Source organism: Hyperoodon ampullatus (genome assembly GCF_949752795.1).
Source record: "Hyperoodon ampullatus genome assembly, chromosome: 2".
Taxonomy (NCBI): domain Eukaryota; kingdom Metazoa; phylum Chordata; class Mammalia; order Artiodactyla; family Ziphiidae; genus Hyperoodon; species Hyperoodon ampullatus.
The window spans coordinates 161,989,023-162,010,217 of record NC_136915.1 but is presented as its reverse complement, the minus strand read 5'-3'; the positions used below and the strand labels follow the sequence as shown (position 1 = coordinate 162,010,217).

At 36.6% G+C, this 21,195-nt stretch overlaps 1 protein-coding gene across 7 annotated transcripts in view; it reads right to left on the bottom strand.

The window, feature by feature from the left end:
• Positions 1-21,195, bottom strand: part of ABL2 (ABL proto-oncogene 2, non-receptor tyrosine kinase) — a gene marked incomplete at both ends in the record, with an annotated part of 111,370 nt that overhangs the window by 6,566 nt on the left and 83,609 nt on the right. For 2 of the 7 annotated variants that reach the window (XM_079697770.1, XM_079697773.1), the window contains 8 exons: positions 940-1,124; positions 1,741-1,918; positions 2,967-3,051; positions 4,360-4,632; positions 7,679-7,974; positions 11,448-11,618; positions 12,856-12,918; positions 18,061-18,172. In XM_079697770.1, coding sequence (XP_079553896.1) covers positions 940-1,124; positions 1,741-1,918; positions 2,967-3,051; positions 4,360-4,632; positions 7,679-7,974; positions 11,448-11,618; positions 12,856-12,918; positions 18,061-18,172 — 1,363 coding nt within the window. Of the gene's footprint in view, positions 1-939; positions 1,125-1,740; positions 1,919-2,966; positions 3,052-4,359; positions 4,633-7,678; positions 7,975-11,447; positions 11,619-12,855; positions 12,919-18,060; positions 18,173-21,195 lie in introns of those variants that run through there. The other 5 variants (XM_079697768.1, XM_079697771.1, XM_079697769.1 and 2 more) reach the window with 3 other exon arrangements.

Below are 21,195 nucleotides of genomic sequence, written 5' to 3'. Positions count from 1 at the left end.
CATTAGGTAACTTCTCTTTCAAATTGTGGGTAACATTCACACTATTACAACATTAGTATACTCTTATATTACAACATGACTTGTTCTTTGAAGATATCTTCCACAGGAACACTTCACTGAAGGAACACTTCACTTTAAAGACAGTTTTCTTTAAATTTCCCAATTTTTATTTGGATTTCCTTTACTTCAATGAGGGAAAATAAACTATGACCATATAAGAAGTCTGGGACATAAGCAAACTATTCTTAGAGCAATTTATGATCCATTTAATGAATTTCACAATTTTTAAGTCAGCTAATACTAGAGGAATAATATAAAAATGGACTCATTTAAAATCAGATAAAATTTGCATGTGAAAAAAGAATTTGCTTGATTTTCTCACAGGTTATTCCTGAGTTTGAGACTTCTGGTAAAATATGCCCTAGAATCCTCAACTATTTCTACTGGCCCACAATCCAAACTTCTAGACTTGTTCTTTCCTCTGAGTCTCTACTAAATCATATTTCTTTTCAGGGCAGTAGAAACAAGATCAGTTACAAGGACAAATTCTAGATGAAACTTCATCATGCCTTCCTTGAAAAGAGGTTTCTACTCTGTGTCACAGTGCTCTAGAAACAAGCAATAAAGTCTAATGTGGAAAACAGGGAGCTTCAGAGAGAGGATCATTAGAACTTCAGTGCAATATAATACATAGACTGTGAGTGCTCTGAAGGCAGGGACTTTTTTTACTTTTTTCTTTACCACTTCTTTCTACGGTAAATGCCTCACAGATAGTAATGCCTGGCAGATAGTAAATATTTAATAAATGCTTGAATGACTGAAGAAGGATGGGTGTAAAGGCAAAGGATACTGATCATATAAAAGAGAACCTCTAAAGAATTAAGCATTTACTTATAAAGAAAATGACAAAACACAGAAAAATGTCCCTTCCAACCTTACCCCAGACGTCAGATTTAATTGAGAAGGTATTGTAGGCAAGACTCTCTGGTGCTGTCCATTTAATAGGAAATTTGGCTCCAGCATGAGCAGTATAGGTGTCTCCAGTCATCAATCTACTCAAGCCAAAGTCAGCCACTTTTACCACATGGTTTTCTCCCACCAGGCAGTTACGAGCTGCAAGATCTCTGTGGGAAAGAGAAGCCAAATGTGATTCCAATCGGATGGTTCTGGAAAATGGTCATGAATGCTCTGTTATCGGTTCTTTGTGCTACAAGCAGAGTTGATAAGTAACTGTTGACAGATAAGGTATTTTATGAAAATCGCTGACATGGTAGAAAGCCACTAATTATACATCACTTGTAGAGTACTCATCAAGAGGCAGTTATGTGATGCCACAATAAAGCAGGCTTCAGAAAACGGGTTCCTATTTGTAAGTACAGTGGGATAGGTTTCAGAGGTGAGTAACAGATGCTCTTCTACAAGGTTTCAAGTTCTTTACTAAGACAGAAAGCTATTTTTAAACATAAGCCGCTAGATGGAGCAAAAAGATCTTGGATATAGTCTTGGGCAAAATAAACAGCTTTCTGTTCTGAGAACAGCAAAGGCCCTGCATTAATACTTTAATCAGAACACACAGTAGGTTTATAGGAAATGACATTACAATGGTCCCTGTGAAAGAGAAAATTACTTTCCTGAGTTATCTGAAAATTTCTGGGAAGGTTCTCATATTCTTTCCTTTATTTGCATGTCAGGCAAGGCAGCTTCATGGTTAATCACAGGCGATAATCAGGTTTTACACACCTATGGATGAAATTCTTCTTCTCTAAATACTCCATTGCAGAAGAGATCTGAGTGGCCATGTAAAGCAGTACAACTGCAGTCACCTCTTCTCGGTTGCATTCTCGGAGATAATCAAGCAAGTTCCCATAAGGCATGTATTCAGTCACAATGTAAAATGGTGGCTCCAAAGTACATACACCTGATAGTTCAAATAGAGCTTGCTTTATTAGTATATATTCAAACACTCCAAACCACTTTGGCAAGAAAAATGGACAATTTTTAAAGTCTAGTTCAGCAGTAATCTTTTCCTTTCTTGCCATGTCATTCTCTGAAAATAATGCAGCAAAGTTAAGAAGCTGGCTCATAGGAAGTCTCTACTTCCATTGATATCACACTCTGGAAATTCACATGCATTTTGAGTATGTGCCTGTTTGAGCAAAAGCAGAGTTACTTGTATTAATTCCATAAGGGGTCAGGACTATCAATACTTCTAGAGTTCTGTACATGCCCACAATTCCCATCCTCAACTGCATGCTAACAATGTTTATCTAAAAGTAATAGCAATTGTGCATATGTTGAAGGCTATGTGAGCCCAGACTGTAATAATGCTTTTTAAAAAGATTATAACTGTTTCCATAGTTAAGGATTTCACTAATACATGGAGGACTCCTTGTAAAAAACCAAAAGAAACTACTTCCTTTGGGATAGTTTGGTGCAATGAACACCCGAAGAAACTGGCCCTATTTTTAAAAGGGCAATGGTTTCAGTCAAAGGTTTCTCTGTGATCTGAACAGGTGAGAAGCCAGTCTATCACAGCACAGCACTTTCTGCTTATAAAGGTAAACTGATGGGTGGTCACAATTTTTCATCTTAGTCCTTTGCTTAATGCCTCTTCATGACTATGATAAAAGAAGGACTTTAATCATAGTCCTTTGCTTAATGCCTCTTTATTTTGCAAAAAAATTTGGGACAGTTTTTGGTTTAGTATCATTTTGAATGATTCTGAACTTTGGTCTGGGGCAATTACCATAAGCTGGGCAGTTTTATACATTGCAATCAATCCAGGTCACTGTTTGTTGGGTAATTTTTAAACACAGAGACTGCTGATTAAAACAACAACCATTTATTGAAATAGATTTGTACTAGGAGCTTCCAGCATGGTGATTCAAAAGGAGGATTTGGAGATAACAGGGGATTGGGGGACAAGTATCTTTGAAGAAACCTATAGTTCAGGCAAGCGTCCTCACCTAATAGTTGTACCAGATTAGGATGCTTGATTTCCTTCATCACTGCAGCTTCTTTTAGGAATTCCTCCACCTCCATAGTATCTTCCTGGAAAGGGGGGAAGATAAGAAAGAAAAAGAGGAAAGGGACAAGCCCCATCTTAATCATTTGAGTCAACTCACAATCCTAAAACTTCAGCTTTAAAAGGTGGTATCTTTTGAATATTTTAGCACTTACTTCAAGAAATTTTATCACAAAATAATATGCTCTATCCATGTCCAATTAAGAAAGAAAAATGTGGGCTTCCCAGGTGGCGCAGTGGTTGGGAGTCCGCCTGCCGATGCAGGGGGCACGGGTTCGTGCCCTGGTCTGGGAGGATCCCACGTGCTGCAGAGCGGCTGGGCCCGTGAGCCATGGCCGCTGGGCCTGCGCGTCCGGAGCCTGTGCTCCGCAACGGGAGAGGCCGCGGCGGTGAGAGGCCCGCGTACCACAAAAAAAAAAAAAAAAGAAAGAAAAATGTCTCCTTGAATTTATTCAATATTTGAAACTGGAGTAAAATTTAGTAGTGTGAGTAAAATTCAGCAATCATGTCCTATCACAAGTGAAACACAAAAGACTTGGATATATAACTCAGTTCTCTGCTAGTTTACTTCCCTAGATACCTCAAGCCTCTGAAAGAGGAGACAGAACAGTTAGCTGTTTACACATTTGTCTTCCTGACAAATTCCTTAAGGAGCAAAGCATATCTGCAAGGCTGTACATACTGTTTCACACTCAGAACAAGCAGTTAATAAGTGCTTGCAAAAGAACTGAATACTACTCATAGGTGAAGAGCAGTCCTTTCGAGTGACATGCCAGAGCTACTGAGGCACAGGAGAAAATCTTCAGAGAATGGAATGAGTGACAAAACTTGTAATTTGATACCAGGATGCTTAAAGGAGAAAGAGGGTGGCATCAGGAAAAAGATTTCTGTGAATATGAAGAACAAGAAAAAGTGATCTAATCTCATGGAGATGGGAGGAGCAAGCAGCAGGGAGATAAAGGACGGAACAAGACAGTGCCCATGATTCTCCAACAATGCATGAAGAATTCTGTCCAGCAGGGGCTGTTCTGAGGAAGGAAAGCAGCTTGCTTTGCTTTTACAAGTAATAATGTGCTTCTAACCTCCCACCAAGATCTACATCAACAGCCTCCAGAGACAAACCTTCCCCACATGTGGATTTCACTGCATTTCAGTGAATAATCTGCCCCTGCATTGTCAGCAACGGCACCAGGGTTAATCATCACAATTTGCTGATGTGCTTGGCACCAGTGGGTGGAAAGCATTCCAAAGCTAAAGAAGGGCAAGCTGATATGTCCAAGTGATTCAGCACAAAAGAAAAAGAGGCCTGAAAACTGTAATTCTCAGCAACCCACCTTCAATGTTTTCACAGCAACCGTAAGGCTGTATTTCTTCCAGACGCCAACGTAAACCTCTCCATACTGACCACCCCCAAGTTTGTGCTTCATGGTAATATCTGTTCGTTCCATTTCCCATTTGTCATGGATAGGGGACACACCGTAGACTGTAGGCTTATTACACTTGGGTGCTGGGTAGTGTAGTGTTGTTACCAGTCCATCAGCCACTGTGGAGTGATGGTGAACAAGCTCGGCCAAGGTGCTAAAGCGGCTCTCAGCAGTTACGTACACCTGGTGAGGAGAGTGGAGAAAAGCTAAACCAACCTAAAAGAGGTCATTATTTCACTGGTCTTAAGATATGAAAATAAGCAGCACTATTCACAATAGCCAAGACATGGAAACAACCTAAATGTCCATTGACAGGTGAATGGATAAAGAAAATGTGGTACCTATATACAATGGAATACTATTTGGCCATAAAAAAAGAACGAAATAATGCCATTTCCAGCAACATGGATGCAACTAGAGATTATCATACTAAGTGAAGTAAGTCAGAAAGAGAAAAACAAATACCATATGATATCACTTATATGTGGAATCTAAAATATGACATAAATGAACTTATCTCTGAAACAGAAACAGAATCACGGACATAGAGAACAGACTGGTGGTTGCCAAGTGGAGGGGGCTGGGGGAGGGATGGAGTGGGAGGTTGAGGTTAGCAGATGTAAGATTTATATATAGACTGGATAAACAACAAGGTCCTATTGTATAGCAAAGGGAACTACATTCAATATCTTATGATAAAACATAATGGAAAAGAATATAAAAAAAGAATGTCGATATATGTATAACTGAATCACTTTGCTGTACAGCAGAAATTAACACAATTGTATACCAATTATACTTCAGTTTAAAAAATATCGATTTAAAAATATGAAAATAAGGAATTATCTTATTGAGGTAAATGGAAGAATTAAACCATGATGGCAGGGAGAAACAGACTTCAGTTTAATCTCATTTAAACCACTCTTCCTATGGTTCCTAAAGTAGCTCTAGTCTTGAGGGGGAAAAGCTTCCAAAATCTCTCTCTGGATCGCCAAGATCACTGGTCTTCAAATATTTTTATGCAAAAAGACCACGGAACCCAAATATGTAAGATAAAGGAAGAGAAACGCTGATTAAAGTAGGTAAGAGGGGACTGGCTTCCTGTAAAAATTTATGAAATACCACCTCAGAATCCTGCACAGAACATAATTTGAAAAACACTGATTTCAGTTTTTTTGGTAGGGAGAGGGTATTCAAATATCTTATAATTTTTATTTCATTAGGATGTGCTTTTGAGCGTCTAGGCCATTTTACAAAAAGCCACAATTTTATTTCAGAGAGTTGTTAACAAAATAGTAGTTAATTTGTGATAAGCAGTAAGAAGTATAAAGTAAGATAGCAGTCTTTGGGCCTTATCTCCCAAGGGAGCTTGCTTATTTTTTTAAAAAAGAAATTTCTAGTGTATACAGAAGAGTATACAATTAATAAATGGAGAATTGATGATTTCTATAAAGTGAACTCACCCATGTAAACATCTCCCACATGGAGCATTATAATATTACCAGCACCCAGAAGCCTCCCTTGTGCCCTCCCAGCTATTTACCCCTGCAAATGTAACCACTCTGCTGACTTCTAACACCTTAGATTAGCTTTGCCTGCTTGTGAACTATACCTATACAAATGGTATCACACAATAAGTACTGTTTTGTGCCTGCATTCTTTCACTCAACCTTTTTTTTTGTGATATAATTCATATATAACACCATAAAATTCATTATTTCAAGTGTACAATACAGTGTTTTTCAATATATTCACTGGTTGTCCAACCACTACCACTATCTAATTCCCGAACATTTTCATCACCCTACAAAAGAACCGCATACCCATTAGCAGTCATTCCCACTCCCCTCATCCCCATCCCCTGGCAATCACTAACCCCTTCCGCTCAGCTTTATGTGTATGAGATTCATCTATGAAAGGGGTCAGCAAACTTTTCTAGAGGACCAGATAGTAAATATTTTAGGCTTGTGGCCATAGCGTCTCTGTCATTACTCAAATCTGCCATAATATTGAGAAAGCAGCCGTAGACAATACATAAACAAATGGGTGTATCTGTATTCCAATAAAATTTTATTTACAAAAGTAGGCAGCTGGTGGGTCACAGTTCTTCCTGAGAGTGTGTGTAGCAGTACTATGTTAATTTTGCTGTTGTATGAGATTCCATTTTATGAATATACCACAATGTATTAATTCATTCTACTGTGGTTAGACAGTTGGGTGTTTCTAGTTTCTGACTACTATAAATAATGCTGCTGTGAACATTCTTGTACATGTCTTCTGTACACATATGCACTCATTACTATTGGGTATACAACCAGAAGTAGATCTGTTGAGTCTCTCTTATATCATTATCTGATTCTATTTGGTTTCATCAAGAAAAAATATGTCTGTAAGGTGATGCAAAAGAGAAAGAAAATTAATAATTTACTATCTCCTACTTTTTACCAGCGACTGTTTTATGGAAATTATCTCACTGAATCCTCACAAGAATCCAATAATATGGGATGGGAAACTGAGGCTTAAGTAAGGTCACAACATTAATAAATGATGGAGTTACCCAGCAAACCAGATCTGCTTGCTTTAAAGCCTGTGTGCTTTGCCCCTACTATGCATATCACAAAGAGAGAAAGAGTGGAAGAAACAATTCAATCTAAATTTACGGTTCAACAGAAGAACTGACATAAGCCTATACTTTACCATTTATAAAGTAAAACAGTTCCATTCTAATATGGCCATTTCTATATGGTTGGTCTTTCTAACACATAAACTGCTAAATGACTGATTGAAATATTTATATTAACATACATTAATGATCAACATCAGTCTCAGAAGCCTAAATTCTTACTCGGTAAACTTTCTGGTAGAGATCATTATAATTTTCATAGATACAAGGTTTAATTTATAAATTCAACATAATGTATTGGATGCATATATGCATACTTGTATACTGATGATGATGATAACAGTTAACTTATACAGCTGTTTTCTTCATTCTTCACCTTCAAATCTAGCTCATCATTAAACTATTAACATAATACTGTTTTTAATTTCCATTACCATATTCTTTTGGAAAGAGTAAGCTCTCTCTCACAGGCCAAATAGCTCAAACTCACGTCAGTGATTAGTTTATTTCATGTCAGACATAAAAACTATATTCTTTAGTCGTTCTGAATATTGTTTCTAAAGAGTAGCCAGTCCACACCTAGAGGTGGCTGCCAGCCAGTCTTACCTTGCCATCTGTGGTGGTATTGATCCTGTAGTGATACACACGCCCCTCATACCTAAGCGAGATTGACAGCTGCCCAGGGCTGCTCTCACTTTCTCGCACCAGGAAGCTGCCATTGATTAGACTGCTGAGTAGGTACTCTGCTGCACTGCGAGACACAGGTCCATGGTACCAGGAGTGTTTCTCCAGGCTGTTCACTGGGGTGATGTAGTTGCTTGGCACCCAGCCTTGGCCATTCTTAGAGCGAACTTCACTCCACTCACCATTCTGGTTGTAACCAAGGACTCGTAGCTTTTCACCTGGCCAGGAGGTCATTACAGAATGAAAGAAAAGATGTTAAGACTATCTCAAACGGAAGCAGTCTACTGTCAAACTTAAAACTCACTGAAAAATGAATCAAGAACTTTTAAGCCAACAAAATTTTTAAAAATAATGAAAACTTGGCTGTCACCATAGCCTGACTGATATCTTTAGCTCGTAGCTTAAACAAAAGCAGCATAGTTAAGAGATGGTTTTCTGACATTACCTACAGAGTTTTAAAGGTTTTTAACCAGAAACTCCATGTATGCAACTAAGGTAGCATACAAAGATAAAAAGGTTCCTCAAATGTCTGGAAAATGACACAGTCTCACTTCAAAAAAATGAAATTAATTTTTTCCTCAAAACAGTCTGTCAGGGAATGTATCTTATATATGGTCCAGTGTTAACCACAATCAAGGATTAGGGATAAGACATGTAAAATACAAAGTTACTTCTAAATTTCAGTTGGCACAAAGGCTACAAAAACCATCAATGTAAAAAAAACAAAGAACAAAAAGGAACCGACCACAGAGCTTTCAGCAACATTTTCAGAAAGAAAAGTACTTGGAGGTGGAGGTGGGCAGTGAGGACTCCGAAGCACAATCTTTTCCAGGACTCAAGTTTTAAAACAGTTAGAATTTCCCAATTTCCCTCCCATTCCCCATGATGAATTAATCACCCCTATCAGCTCCTCTCAAATTAGTGTGTGGCAAAGGGAAGCTGAGTCTGAAGTTGGAACACAAGACACAAGTTACTCGGAGTTATCTTTGCTATCAACTTCAATGTTCTTTATCTAATAAAGCTGTGAACATCAACTTTAGACTCCCCAAACATACACCCTGCCCCTGTACTTGCAGCACAGGCAAAACAGGGAAGGTGAAAGAGGTATCATTAGTGATAAATGATAACTTAAAGAATCCTTATAAGGCCTTAGGCTCCCATATCTGAGAGATGCAAGCCTTCCTACAGAGTTCACATTGACTTCTCAGTGTCAGAAAACAGAAGAAAGCCAGAGCGATCAAAAGCACATGGCTCAGTAGTTATCAGGCAAAGGCTGTTGAGGAAAAACTCAAAATTACTATTCTGGCAGCCATCTAACTTTTTTCAGTGGTCTACAGAAATGTTTGCCATAGGGTAACTTTCTATTAGCCCCTACCACCTCACCCAAGACCCTGAGATGTGAGACACTTCAATGAGAAAAAACATGAGTATATGCATCTGCGCACACACACATACAAAAAATATACATACGTATAGGTATATAGTAGTGTATGTGCATGTGGTGGTGGAAATGCATGTGTACTGATAAATACTCCCCAACCATATCTGCAGGGGAAAAAAAATCTTACTGCTGCCAGAAAAGCTAAATAAGATTTGTCAGTCTGTAGTTTTTCTCCACTACTCTATGAGAATGAGAATTAAAGACTAAGTTCTTTACCAAGTACATTACTGTTGCTTCCTTACAAAGAACTGATAATGACATGTCATCATAATCAGGATACAGTCAAACTCCTTAGGTTTTTGGTTGTTTGTTTTTCTCATTTTAGCAGTTAGGAGGAGAATTTTCCACTCTGGAAGTTTTGAATACCATGGAAATTGACAATGGATATAAACATTGGCCCTATTGCCAGAGGAATCCTGGGAGAACTTTGTTTTTTAATTCAAGAAAAATATTATCTTTGAAGAAGGAACTAAAATAAGTATTGCTATTTTATTTTTAAAATATTTTCTTGTCTTTTAAAATAATAAATTAGCTTTAGCATGACATTGTTTTATATTAATAAGAACCTGGATAAAAACCTGGCATTTCGTAGGTTTTAAAAGAAATCATTGTTGGTCATAAGATAACGGGAATCCCACTTCTTGGGCTGCACACTAGTAGTTGCCATTACTGGTAACTGATGAATCAACAGGCTTTCTTTATCAATGTTTCCTTGGTGACTGAGCTATCTTGGAAAATAACTGACATGAAAATTATAACTAGGAAAGAATGTTCTGAGTCTTCACTTCACCAACTTCTCCACTTAAGCATCTTAAGGTAAAAGAGTGTGTTGTAGCCCAAAGAGACTACCTACCACACAGTATAAAATGCTTTTGAAGTCCTTTGTTTTATCCTAAACCTCTGTGTAAAACTTTCCTCCCACCATAAAACACAGCCCCCCACACATGTACAAATACCATCACCAACCGGCTGCCCCCAAAACTACCCAAAATCTTTAAGTAAATTGATGTTAGGAGATAATAATGCGCTTTATTTTTCCTGTACCTCCTTGCACATGTACCTCTGGGACATACCTATACCCCAGTTTGAGAAACTCAGTTTTAAGGATTTCTGCTTTTGAAGAATCTGGCTGGATTTTAAAAACTGATGTATATAAAAATTTTATTTAACGGTAAGATTCCTTGAGTGGAGACCTGTTTTCTTAATTTGGTATATGCACTCCCATTTAATACCTCATTCTGAACCCTAACAAATAAAAAGAATATGTTCGACAAATAATCATTTAAGTTACATTTTCATTTAGCTGAAAATTATCCTGAATCTTACTTTTTCCCAGTAGGAAGCTTTCATAAATGCAAAAGACAAGAAAAGCTTAAGCAGATTAGCAATCCAACTCACGTACACAATGAGAATGTCCTATACTATTTCTTTCTCAGAAAAGTTTCACGTTTTCTGTCCTTGTCCAAAAAACCAATAATGATTGGTTTTACCTGGACATGTTCTCGATGTTCCCTTTGTTAAGAATTTACTACTGAAAATAAACTACTGCTCTGTTGAGAGTGTTACTACAATAGAAACCCTTCCTACTAGTCATTTCACTAACCCGTATAAACACAAATGACTGGTAAGTTGTCTAGGCCAGTGTTACTCAAAGCAGGTCCATAACAAGATGCTTGTGCCAGAATGTGAATCACTTTCTTCCTGGTGAAAGTCTTGTTCCAAAAAAGGAAAATGTCAGCTGAACTAAATAATAAATAGTGTACTTAGCAATGTAGTTGTTTTACATTTTGAGTGAAAGTTCTTAATCTCAGTGCAGACTGGTAACGAATGGTTCTCAAGTAGGCAGTCAGTCCACGAACGACACTTAGAGTAGCACTGGGGTCTGGCAACATGACATCTTAGCCACAGTTCAGTGAGAAGAGGTGTACGGTAAACCTTACCTTTGTGGCAGGTGAATGCTGGCATATTACATATAGTACAGAATTCTGAGAATGAGTAAAGTTTATGTATATATCGTGTGGTGTTTTTTCTAAAGTACTTGGTCTCATTTTAGCCTTAATAAAAATCCTATAAAGTAGATAAAGTGGCATTATCCCCGACACAGGTTTAAAAAAAAAAGAATGAACCAAAGGTATCTGGGCCCAAACCGCCTAGCTAATTTTAGTCAGAGGCAGAATCTAGAATACACCCCTTTATTTCTTAACCACTAATAAAAACTGAAAAGTGAGAGGATGTTACATAGAAGCTCACCTTTAGTGATACTCAGTGTGTTATCACCACTTGCTACGAAATCATAAAGTGCAACAAAGAGATTAGGGTCACTCTCAGTGGCTCCAAGCAAGTTCTCCTTGGAGCTCCACCTGATGGCTTCATTCAGGGCCTGGGGTTCAACATCACAACCATAGGGACGGTGCAAGGCTTCTGAAAGACAAAAGGAGAAAGAACATAAAGAGTAAGTCCAAGAGATGGAAATTCATTTGAATTCAGTACATACACAATATTTTAGCTGCTGGCATTATACTGATGGCTCCAGGGTGGAACAAAACTGTACACATAGTTGTGGAGTCATGAAGAATGAGCAAAATAGCACCATCTCCTAAGCAGGAGAGAAGTCTACTTGTTGAAAATACAACAAGATAGAGAAAAGAACACAAAACGAGCATTTAGCTGTTATCTGCATTAACCAAAATCAGAAATAAATGAATAGGAAAGGCACAGTTTCCTCAAAAAAAAAAAAAGAAATCTCAAAAAGAAATGGCAGCTCATTTTATAAAACACACAAGATATTTTGTCTAGGTGACGGTGGTTTTAAGAAGGAATAGTTATGTTTTATAAGTCCTCCCAAAGTACCTTTCTCCCCTTACTCTCTCCATATAAAACAAATTGTGGAAAAGATAACAGATTATAAGAAATATGTACAGATTGTATTAATCCAGACCTTCCATTTACATATAGAAAATTACAGAAATCGTGCTTTTAGAAAAAAATCCTAAAATTATCTATTAAATAACAGAAAAATATTTTGGTTTAATACAAAATATTTTTGGCATCCCAAAATACCTTTGTGTTACCATGCACTGTCTATAACATAACAGCTTTCAATTGTTAATTGTTTTAATCAAAAAAAATTTTTTACCCTATTTTCTTTTCCTAAGTGGTACATTTTTATAAAATAACTAACTTAGGGCTCTAGAAAATACTGCCAGCAGTGGACATGATTTATTGAGTTTCTATCATGTGTACTGGTTGAAGCCCCGTAAGACCTGGTTTCTTCCTCAAGGCATTGTGGTTCTTAGATTTAGTTATACTACACAAACAGGTGATCCCTATACCATCTTAGTTAAAGATCACCTGCTTCTCACAGTTCAGGATAATTATACAAAAAAATACACTCATCTTTCAGTAGCAATGTTCTTAATCACTAAAAACTGGTTTTTGTGGCAATCTGCCACTATCCAACTGCCTCTGTCATAAAAACAACACTTTTCTAGTATGTCTCTCTCTCCCTCTCCTTCCACTCATTTTTAATTTAAACTTGGTTTTATCATACATGAAGAAAAAAAACCCTTGAATCTGTGATTTTATTTCTTTTCCAATCCATTCCCTCCTCTCCTTCTGTACTGCCAATGTCTTAGTTCAGATTCCCATGATCTCTCACCTGGACTACTGCCTCCAGTCTTGTCTCCCTCAAATCCATCCTCCACACAGCTGGCAAAGTGATCTATTTAAAACAAAAATTTGACCATGTCACTCTTCTTAAGATTCTTTAATAGTTCACCATCAAGCTAAAATCTCTTTAACATGGCCTACAAGGTCTCTTATTATCAGATCTCTACCTATTCCTCCAGTTTCACCTCTCCCCCATTCCACACCTCAAATTTTACATCTGAACATACACCATGATGCTTCCTACCTTTTTGCCTTTGTTCACATCGTCCTATCTACCTAGAATGTGAACTCATTCCACCCTTTTTTTTGACTGGCTGACTTCTATTCATTTTATTGATATGACACTCAACTCCAATATAACCTCCCCTTGGAAGCCTCACATGCTCCTCCTCCCTGTGCTCACAAAAGCATTACACTTGCTGCAGTAACACCTCCTATCTTTATCCTCAATTTATGTTTGTTTCCCCAACTTCACAATGTGCTCCTTGGCATAAGAACTGTATCTCTTTTCTAGCAAGAGTCACATAATATGTGTTCAGTAACTGTTGACTGAATGAATAACCAAATTACACAAAAATATAAGTGACAGGAAACAGTGAGATGTCTTTTAAACTTAAAATAGCATTAACCAATGTTTTTAAAATGGCTTCATAACCGTCTGTATCATATAGACAGAAATTCCTCTTATAGGTTGAATGTTCTTCTAACAGTTTATTTCACTTCTTCACATTCCTTCCTCCTCTTAAAAAGAATATATTTTTTAAATTTCACAGCTAATTAAATTGTTTTACATTAAGAATGTTACAACAAACCTGAAGATATGTCCATATGTCCTGAAAAGTTAATTTGAAACAGATTACCTTGCTTCTTGTTTAAATGCAGAATTATAGTGGGATAGGAACAGCTGTATTATACTAAAATAACAAATTAGGATTACCAAACAAACAAAATACTATATCATATAAAACATGCTTCAAACTGGTCTCAGGTACTATGTTTTTCTTCATTCTAATGAAATATTATCTACTCTAATGGAATTTCCATTGGGCTACTTTATTAACATGAAAAGAACTGCCAAAAAGAAGTACAGAGAATATTCTAATATTTTTTAGGTTCTATACTGAATATCACATGTTCCATCCACAATGATAAATGTTTCTTGCCAGTGATAGTGGTAACACATTACAATGTTTTATGATTATTATTTGTTTTAATGATTGTCAAACAGTTCAAGTATATTTCCTTCTTTTTAGATAAAAGAAAGTCCCCCTTGTTTGACATTATAAGAGGAACAAAAATCAAGGGTAACAAGAACTTCTGTACTACCAAGTCAGAAACAGTAATCAAGTAGACACTGAAGCCAACTCTTAAATCCTATCAGGCTAAAAACAACAAATACTGTATATTTATACCTTACTTTGTGAAACCCAGTATATTAAAAATCTAAGATTTACAAAACTAATGATTTTAGTGAACATCTACTATACAGTAGGCACCATGCTGGGCCTCAGAATATAAAGATTAAAAATCACAAATAACATTATTTGGACTTACTATAAAAAACTAGCATCCATTCTTTCCCCCAAATGTGCTGTTCTCACAGAATTTTCCACCTCAGTTAATGGCAAGTCCATCTTTTCAGTTCCTCAGGCCAAAAACCTTGGAAGTTTGAGTACAAACTGTAAGATAAATAAGCTCTGGGGATCTAGTGTATAACACAGTAATTATAGCTAATAATACTGTATTATAAATTTTAAAATTGCTAAGAGACTAGATTGAAATTGTTCTTACCACAAAAAAAATAGTAATTATGTGACATGATGCAGGTATTAGCTAATGCTATGATGGTAATCATCTTGCATTACTAAAGTGTACCAAATCAACACTTACGTATTATTATACCTTAAACTTACACAATGTTACATGTCAATTATATCAATAAAGGTGGGGAAAGAAAAACAAAAAACCTTGGCATCATTCATGACTCCTTTTTTGCTCTCCAATACAACATCCAATCCATCAGGAAATCTTATTGACACTGCCTCCAAGAATATACCTGGAATTTATCCATTTCTCACCCCCTCCACTACTACTGCCCTGTCACCAGCATCATCTCTCAGCTAGATTATTTCACCAGACTTCTAACTGATCTCCATGCTTCTTATCCTAGCTCTCTACTGTCTATTCTCAACACACCAACCAGCTTTTAAAGCATAAGTCAGATTGTTTTACTCCTCTGCTCGAAACTCTTTGATGGCTCCTTACCTTGGAATAAAACCTAAAGTCCTTACAAGGGGCCTGCAAGGCCCTTTGCAACTTACCTTTCCCAATTCATCTTCCTACTATTCCTCTCCCATTTTACCTCATTTTGACTACTGGCATCCCTGCTGTTGCTTGAACAATACAGGCACACTCCTACCTCAGGACCTTTGTACTGGCTTTTCCATCCACCTAAAACATTCTTCCCCAAGACATCCACATGACACTTCACTCAAATGTTACCCTCTTGAGGGCTTCCCTGGTGGCGCAGTGGTTGGGAGTCCGCCTGCCGATGCAGGAGACACGGGTTTGTGCCCCGGTCCGGGAAGATCCCACATGCCGCGGAGCGGCTGGGCCCGTGAGCCGTGGCCGCTGGGCCTGCGCGTCCTGAGCCTGTGCCCCGCAACGGAAGAGGCCACAACAGTGAGAGGCCCGCGTACCGCAAAAAAAAAAAAAAAAATGTTACCCTCTTGGTACGGCATTCTCTGACCATCCTATTTTAAAATGCATCTACTCCTGACAACACTTCCACATCCCCCACGCCTCCTTTCCTAATGTATTTCTCTCCATCACTTTTTTTTTAATATAAATTTATTATTTTTTTTTTGGCTGTGTTGGGTCTTCGTTGCTGTGCGTGGGTTTTCTCTAGATGCGGCGAGTGGGCTCAGTAGTTGTGGCTCACGGGCTTAGTTGCTCCGCAGCATGTGGGATCTTCCCGGACCAGAGCTCGAATCCATGTTCCCTGCATTGGCAGGCGGATTCTTAACCACTGTACCACCAGGGAAGTCCCTCCATCACTCTTATTACCACAAAATATGTAATTTATTTATCATCACATTCACATCAACTATTACCTCACCTCACTAGAATATTAGTTTCAGGAGGACAGATATTTTTGCCTGCTTTGTTCACTAATAAATTCCAAGCACCCCAAACAGTGAATGCATATAAGAGGCTCTTAAAAACAATTTGTTGAATAAATGAACCATGCATACTGCTATACTCACAGAGGATGCTATGAGAGGACAGGATAAGAAAACAAAACTCTGCAGTCAGAAAAGGTTTCAGAGAAGAGAAAGCATTTAAATTGGATGAGCAGGAATTCTGCTCTGATGAGAGTAGAATGACAGACTGTCAAAGTGCAAGAACATGTCTATGACATGTGATTCATCTGTACTGGAGAGGAACGCCATCAAGCTCAAAGGAGGATTTTTAAAGGCAAGTTGGCTTCTTAAAACCATGTTATTTGACAAAAGGAGAAAAGAGAATGAGACCTATGGCACAATTTTATGAAAACTTAAAACATATATACAGGCCAAAAAGTACCGTACATTTCTGTAATATATACAAAATAATAAATACAGGAAAACAGTCATTTCTGAGACCAAAGTACTAAAAGAACCACAACTTGGAAAACAATCCTTTTTATTCCCCAATCCCCTTCTTCCCATCTCTGGTTTTACAGTCTTTTTGGTCAAGTCAAAAGATCTTATTTCCTTCGTTTCTTCTTTCTTCCCACTCTTTTGTTCTCACAGTACTAAGGCTCTATTTCCTGTACAATCCGCCTGCACAGGATATCCACTTAAACACCATCCTACCCACTAGCACCAAACAAAAGGGGTAATTTTTCAAAGACAAGAAACATCCTAACATTTTCCTGAGGCCAGGAATGAACATGTTTTAAATCATAAAGAGTTAAAGAACTAAATGGGGGAGAGCAAGCCAAGGAATGAAGACAAAAAGAGGGGGGAGGACCTATAGGAAGTAAATGCCACCGTGTTACCCAGTAGGTCTAGTCTATGCCACTTTCCTCATCGGCTGAAGACAGTCAAATCCAGATGATTCAGATGTACTGCACCCGCCCAAATACAAGTGTATAGGCTGGGAATGTTTTATTTTTGAACAATGTCAAGTGACTACTATACATGAGGTAACTTAGATAGTGAGTTATCTTTCATTACTCACTATTGTTGAAGTATATCATGGACTTAAGATGACACAACAGAAGACTCTAATTTTTACTTATGGAATATAGGACCCAGGTAGCAGAAATACATTGTGACTATTAAGAAGAGGTAATTTTATTACTTTTTTCTACTAATACACTTGTAGCAAACAATAAAAATAAGGTAAAACATAGAAGTAGCAGCTTGTACAAAGTAAATTATCAGGATTAAACAAGTTAAAATCCAGAATAAAACTCAAATTCAGAGATAATTCCTAAATTTAACGTTTAATGTTTAATTACTGTTTAAATGTCTGTTTAATTAAAATTAATGTTTAATTTTATTAAAATCACTTTTTACCAATTAGTCATTCAATAACTTCTAGCAGAAATTTCTAAGTTTAAGAAATTTCTAGGTAGAAGTTTGTCAGGTAGTAATTGGAGAAATTAATATTCAAAATTTTCAGTTTAGGCATTTCCAAGCATTTTTACGAACACTTATCTTGCTAGAATTCTACTTTGTCTGATTGCATATTCTCTAAGAAGCTAATACTTTTTTTTTTTTCTTTTTGGTTGCACCGCGTAGCTTGCAGGACCTCAGTTCCCCAACCAGGGGTCAAACCCACGCCCACGGCAGTGAAAGAGCAGAGTCCTAACCCCTGGACCACCTGGGAAGTCCCTAAGAAACTAATACTTTTTAACACCTCTTTTAAAAACTGTGTAAGGTGGTTAGATAAATCAATTGCTCTCAATATCAAGCCATATGTATCTTAATACTACAAAATATCATATGTTATTCATTTCTTCTTTCATTCAATAGGTACTTACTAAGGCCCTACTATGAAATACGAGGAAAAAAAAAACACATGAAGCTTCACTGGCCAAGAATAAAGATGATAATAGTAGATAATATTAATTTTTTGAAATCTCCATTCATGCTTGATTACTGTGATTATGTACCCTCCCCAAACTATCATCCTTATACCATACCCGTCAAGTTGGGTAGAGCAGTTTCTGAGGCCTCACTGCACAGGCAGCAAAGCAATGTGTCCTGATCTCTGCCATAACAATTAGGTAGAAGCAGAGCTGCCCCAAAGACCATTCCTCTGCCCAGAAGCACAAAAGTTTAACTGATCTATGTACAGAGGAAGTCTTGGAATTCCACTCTCTGACAAGCAATACCATATGCATGTGACACTCATTCATGTACTCAGTAGCCAGAAGGAACCAATGGAAGGGTAAGCATTTACAAGTCCAAAGTGGGTGAAGAGTTACATAAAGGAAAATGTCTAGTAATTAGCAAAACATTGAGTCAGAATGGAGATACTTCAAAACCTCTGGAACATTTTCAAAAAATAAGTAAAAACCGACACACGAGTAACAAATAATAAAACACGTAGGGATTAGCACATATAGGTGGGGTTTCATTCCTAAGTGATAATGAAGTAAGACTGTAGAGAAAAGTTTCCTTGAAGAAAACACGTTTACAATTAAAGTGTTTACACTTTTAAAAGAGAGGAAACGCCTAACAAGACTCATCTTTTGCATCACTTAAATTAGTTCACGAAACCACAAATCCGAAGTCAAAGAAATAGTTACAATCTGATTCATAAGCACAGAAACCAGGAAATGACGGCCTTCAGTAAAATTTTGGCTCTATTATAGCTTAATAAAGGTTAAAAACATGGCATGATAGTGCTGAAAACTTTTGAGTATTAAAACTTTTAAAAGTGAAAGCCTAATCTTTGTTCCTAATACATAGGAACAAAGTTAAATAAAACTTAAGAACCTTATAGGAAATTAGTAAAATCTACAAATCATGGATGACTTTAGTGGTATAATCTACAAAAATAATACAAGAATGTGTTACTGTACACCTAAGAACACTCACTGATTCAGGAAATATTTGCTAAGTACCTACTATGTACCAGCCACTGTGCTTGGTTCCAGGTCAATAAAGGTAACGGTAAAATTATAGATAGTAGAATTGAAATAGCTTTCAATAAAGATGTTACAAAATTATAATGTAAACTTAAAGAAAGAATGACTTTGATGTAGGTAATTATTAACAGTGTAAAAAAAACAAACCTTATGCACTCAAAGAAATTAACCTTTATGAAGCCAGTACTGTTAACATCATGGGGAAAGCAAGAGTTAAATGACTAATGGGTTACCTCAAATTAATGACTCAGAATTCCAAATACTGGGTTGAATTTCTCCTTCCCTAAATTACACAAAATAAAAGGCAAAGGAGCTCCATAATTCATATTTTATACATATCTATATTCTGTACCATATGATTTACTATTTAATCAGTAAATCTGCTATTTAAATTACCAATAATTAATAGTTACATTTTTTAAGGCTCCTATATTGTTACCAGGAGTACAGAGGGAATGAACAAATAAACAAAATGTGGTACATACAATGGAATATTATTCAACCATAAAAAAGAATAAAATTTTAATATATGCTACAACATAGATGGGCCTTGAAAACATTATGCTAAGTGAAATAAGTCGGGCACAGAAGGACAAATATTGTATGATTCCACTTATGTGAAATACCTAGAAATTGTTCTAGTTCTGGAAATGGGTGACTGTACTTAAGGCTACTAAACTGTACACCTTAAAATAGTTTAAAAGGTAAGTTTTATGTTATATTTTATAATTAAAATTTTTCAATTAAAAAATAAGAACTACTGATGTCTCCAAAGACCTCTGTTATGTGGGTTACATCTATCATTATTTACCATATTTGAAATTAAAACTAAGAAACTGTAATATTAATTTTAAAATAACAATAAACTCATGTTAACATATTTTATTAAAAATAACTACCCTTGAAAAGAAAATTAAGAGGTAAGAGTAACATTGTCATTTTTTGCAAATCTCTTTAATATCTAGCTTAAAACAAGACAGTAGAATCTTCATTCTACATTTGATCTGTTGTGATGTTATTTTTGTTTAAGTATATGAAAATCTTATTGCACACAGATATGGAGGTATAAAAGGAAGGTATATTTTAACATTCTTTCAGATTATTATGGATATTCTTCTTTGATACCACACCAAACTCAACAAAGGTTAACTGTAAACTGAAATCTGAAACCACACAGACAAAATTTTCATAATCTGTCGAATTAAAATTTGTGGGTTTACCTTGTACTTGAAATGGGTCTATTCTGTACTTTGCATTTTTTAACATCATGCATTGATCATCTGGAAATCATGATTCACTAAATGTTGATATACTTCATTATATAACATTGAAACATTCTATTCATTACCATCACTATCAATCTCATCACAAAAGTTTTAAGTAAGAAGTTGTCATGAGCAGAATGATGGTTACTAATTTTATTAAATTATAATTTTTGCTTAAAAGCTCAAATTCTACCATTTCCAACAATTAATACCTGTCTTCTTTGAAAGAGCAAACTCACTTCATTTATTTTTGAGAAAATGTCTACCAAATCCCAAATCTGAATAGTTCAATCTTTCAAGTGAAAATAGTGTTCCATGAAAAAAGCAGCCAGTTCAGCTCAAAACACACAAAAATTGCACATGGCTCTCTCTAAAAACAGCCACAATATTTTGGCAAGCAGCAGAAGTACTTTATGCATACTTTCCATTTTGTCACATAGAATACTAAAAAGACATGTATCTGAGAATCAAGATTTTTATAAAATTAATCATTTTTACTGCTTAATCAAGGAAATTCTTAAGTAAAACTGTTTTGTTAGACTCTTTTTTTTTTTTTTTTTTTTTTTTTTTGCGGTACACGGGCTTCTCACTGTTGTGGCCTCTCCCATTGCGGAGCACAGGCTCCAGACACGCAGGCTCAGTGGCCATGGCTCACGGGCCTAGCCGCTCCGCGGCATGTGGGATCTTCCCGGACCGCGGCACGAACCCGTGTCCCTTGCATCGGCAGGCGGACTCTCAACCACTGTGCCACCAGGGAAGCCCGGCATCTTATAGTTTTTGGAGTACAGGTCTTTTGTCTCCTTAGGTAGGTTTATTCCTAGGTATTTCATTCTTTTTGATGTGATGGTAAATGGATTATTTCTTGAATTTGTCTTTCTGATCTTTTGTTAGTGTATAGAAATGCAACAGATTTCTGTGT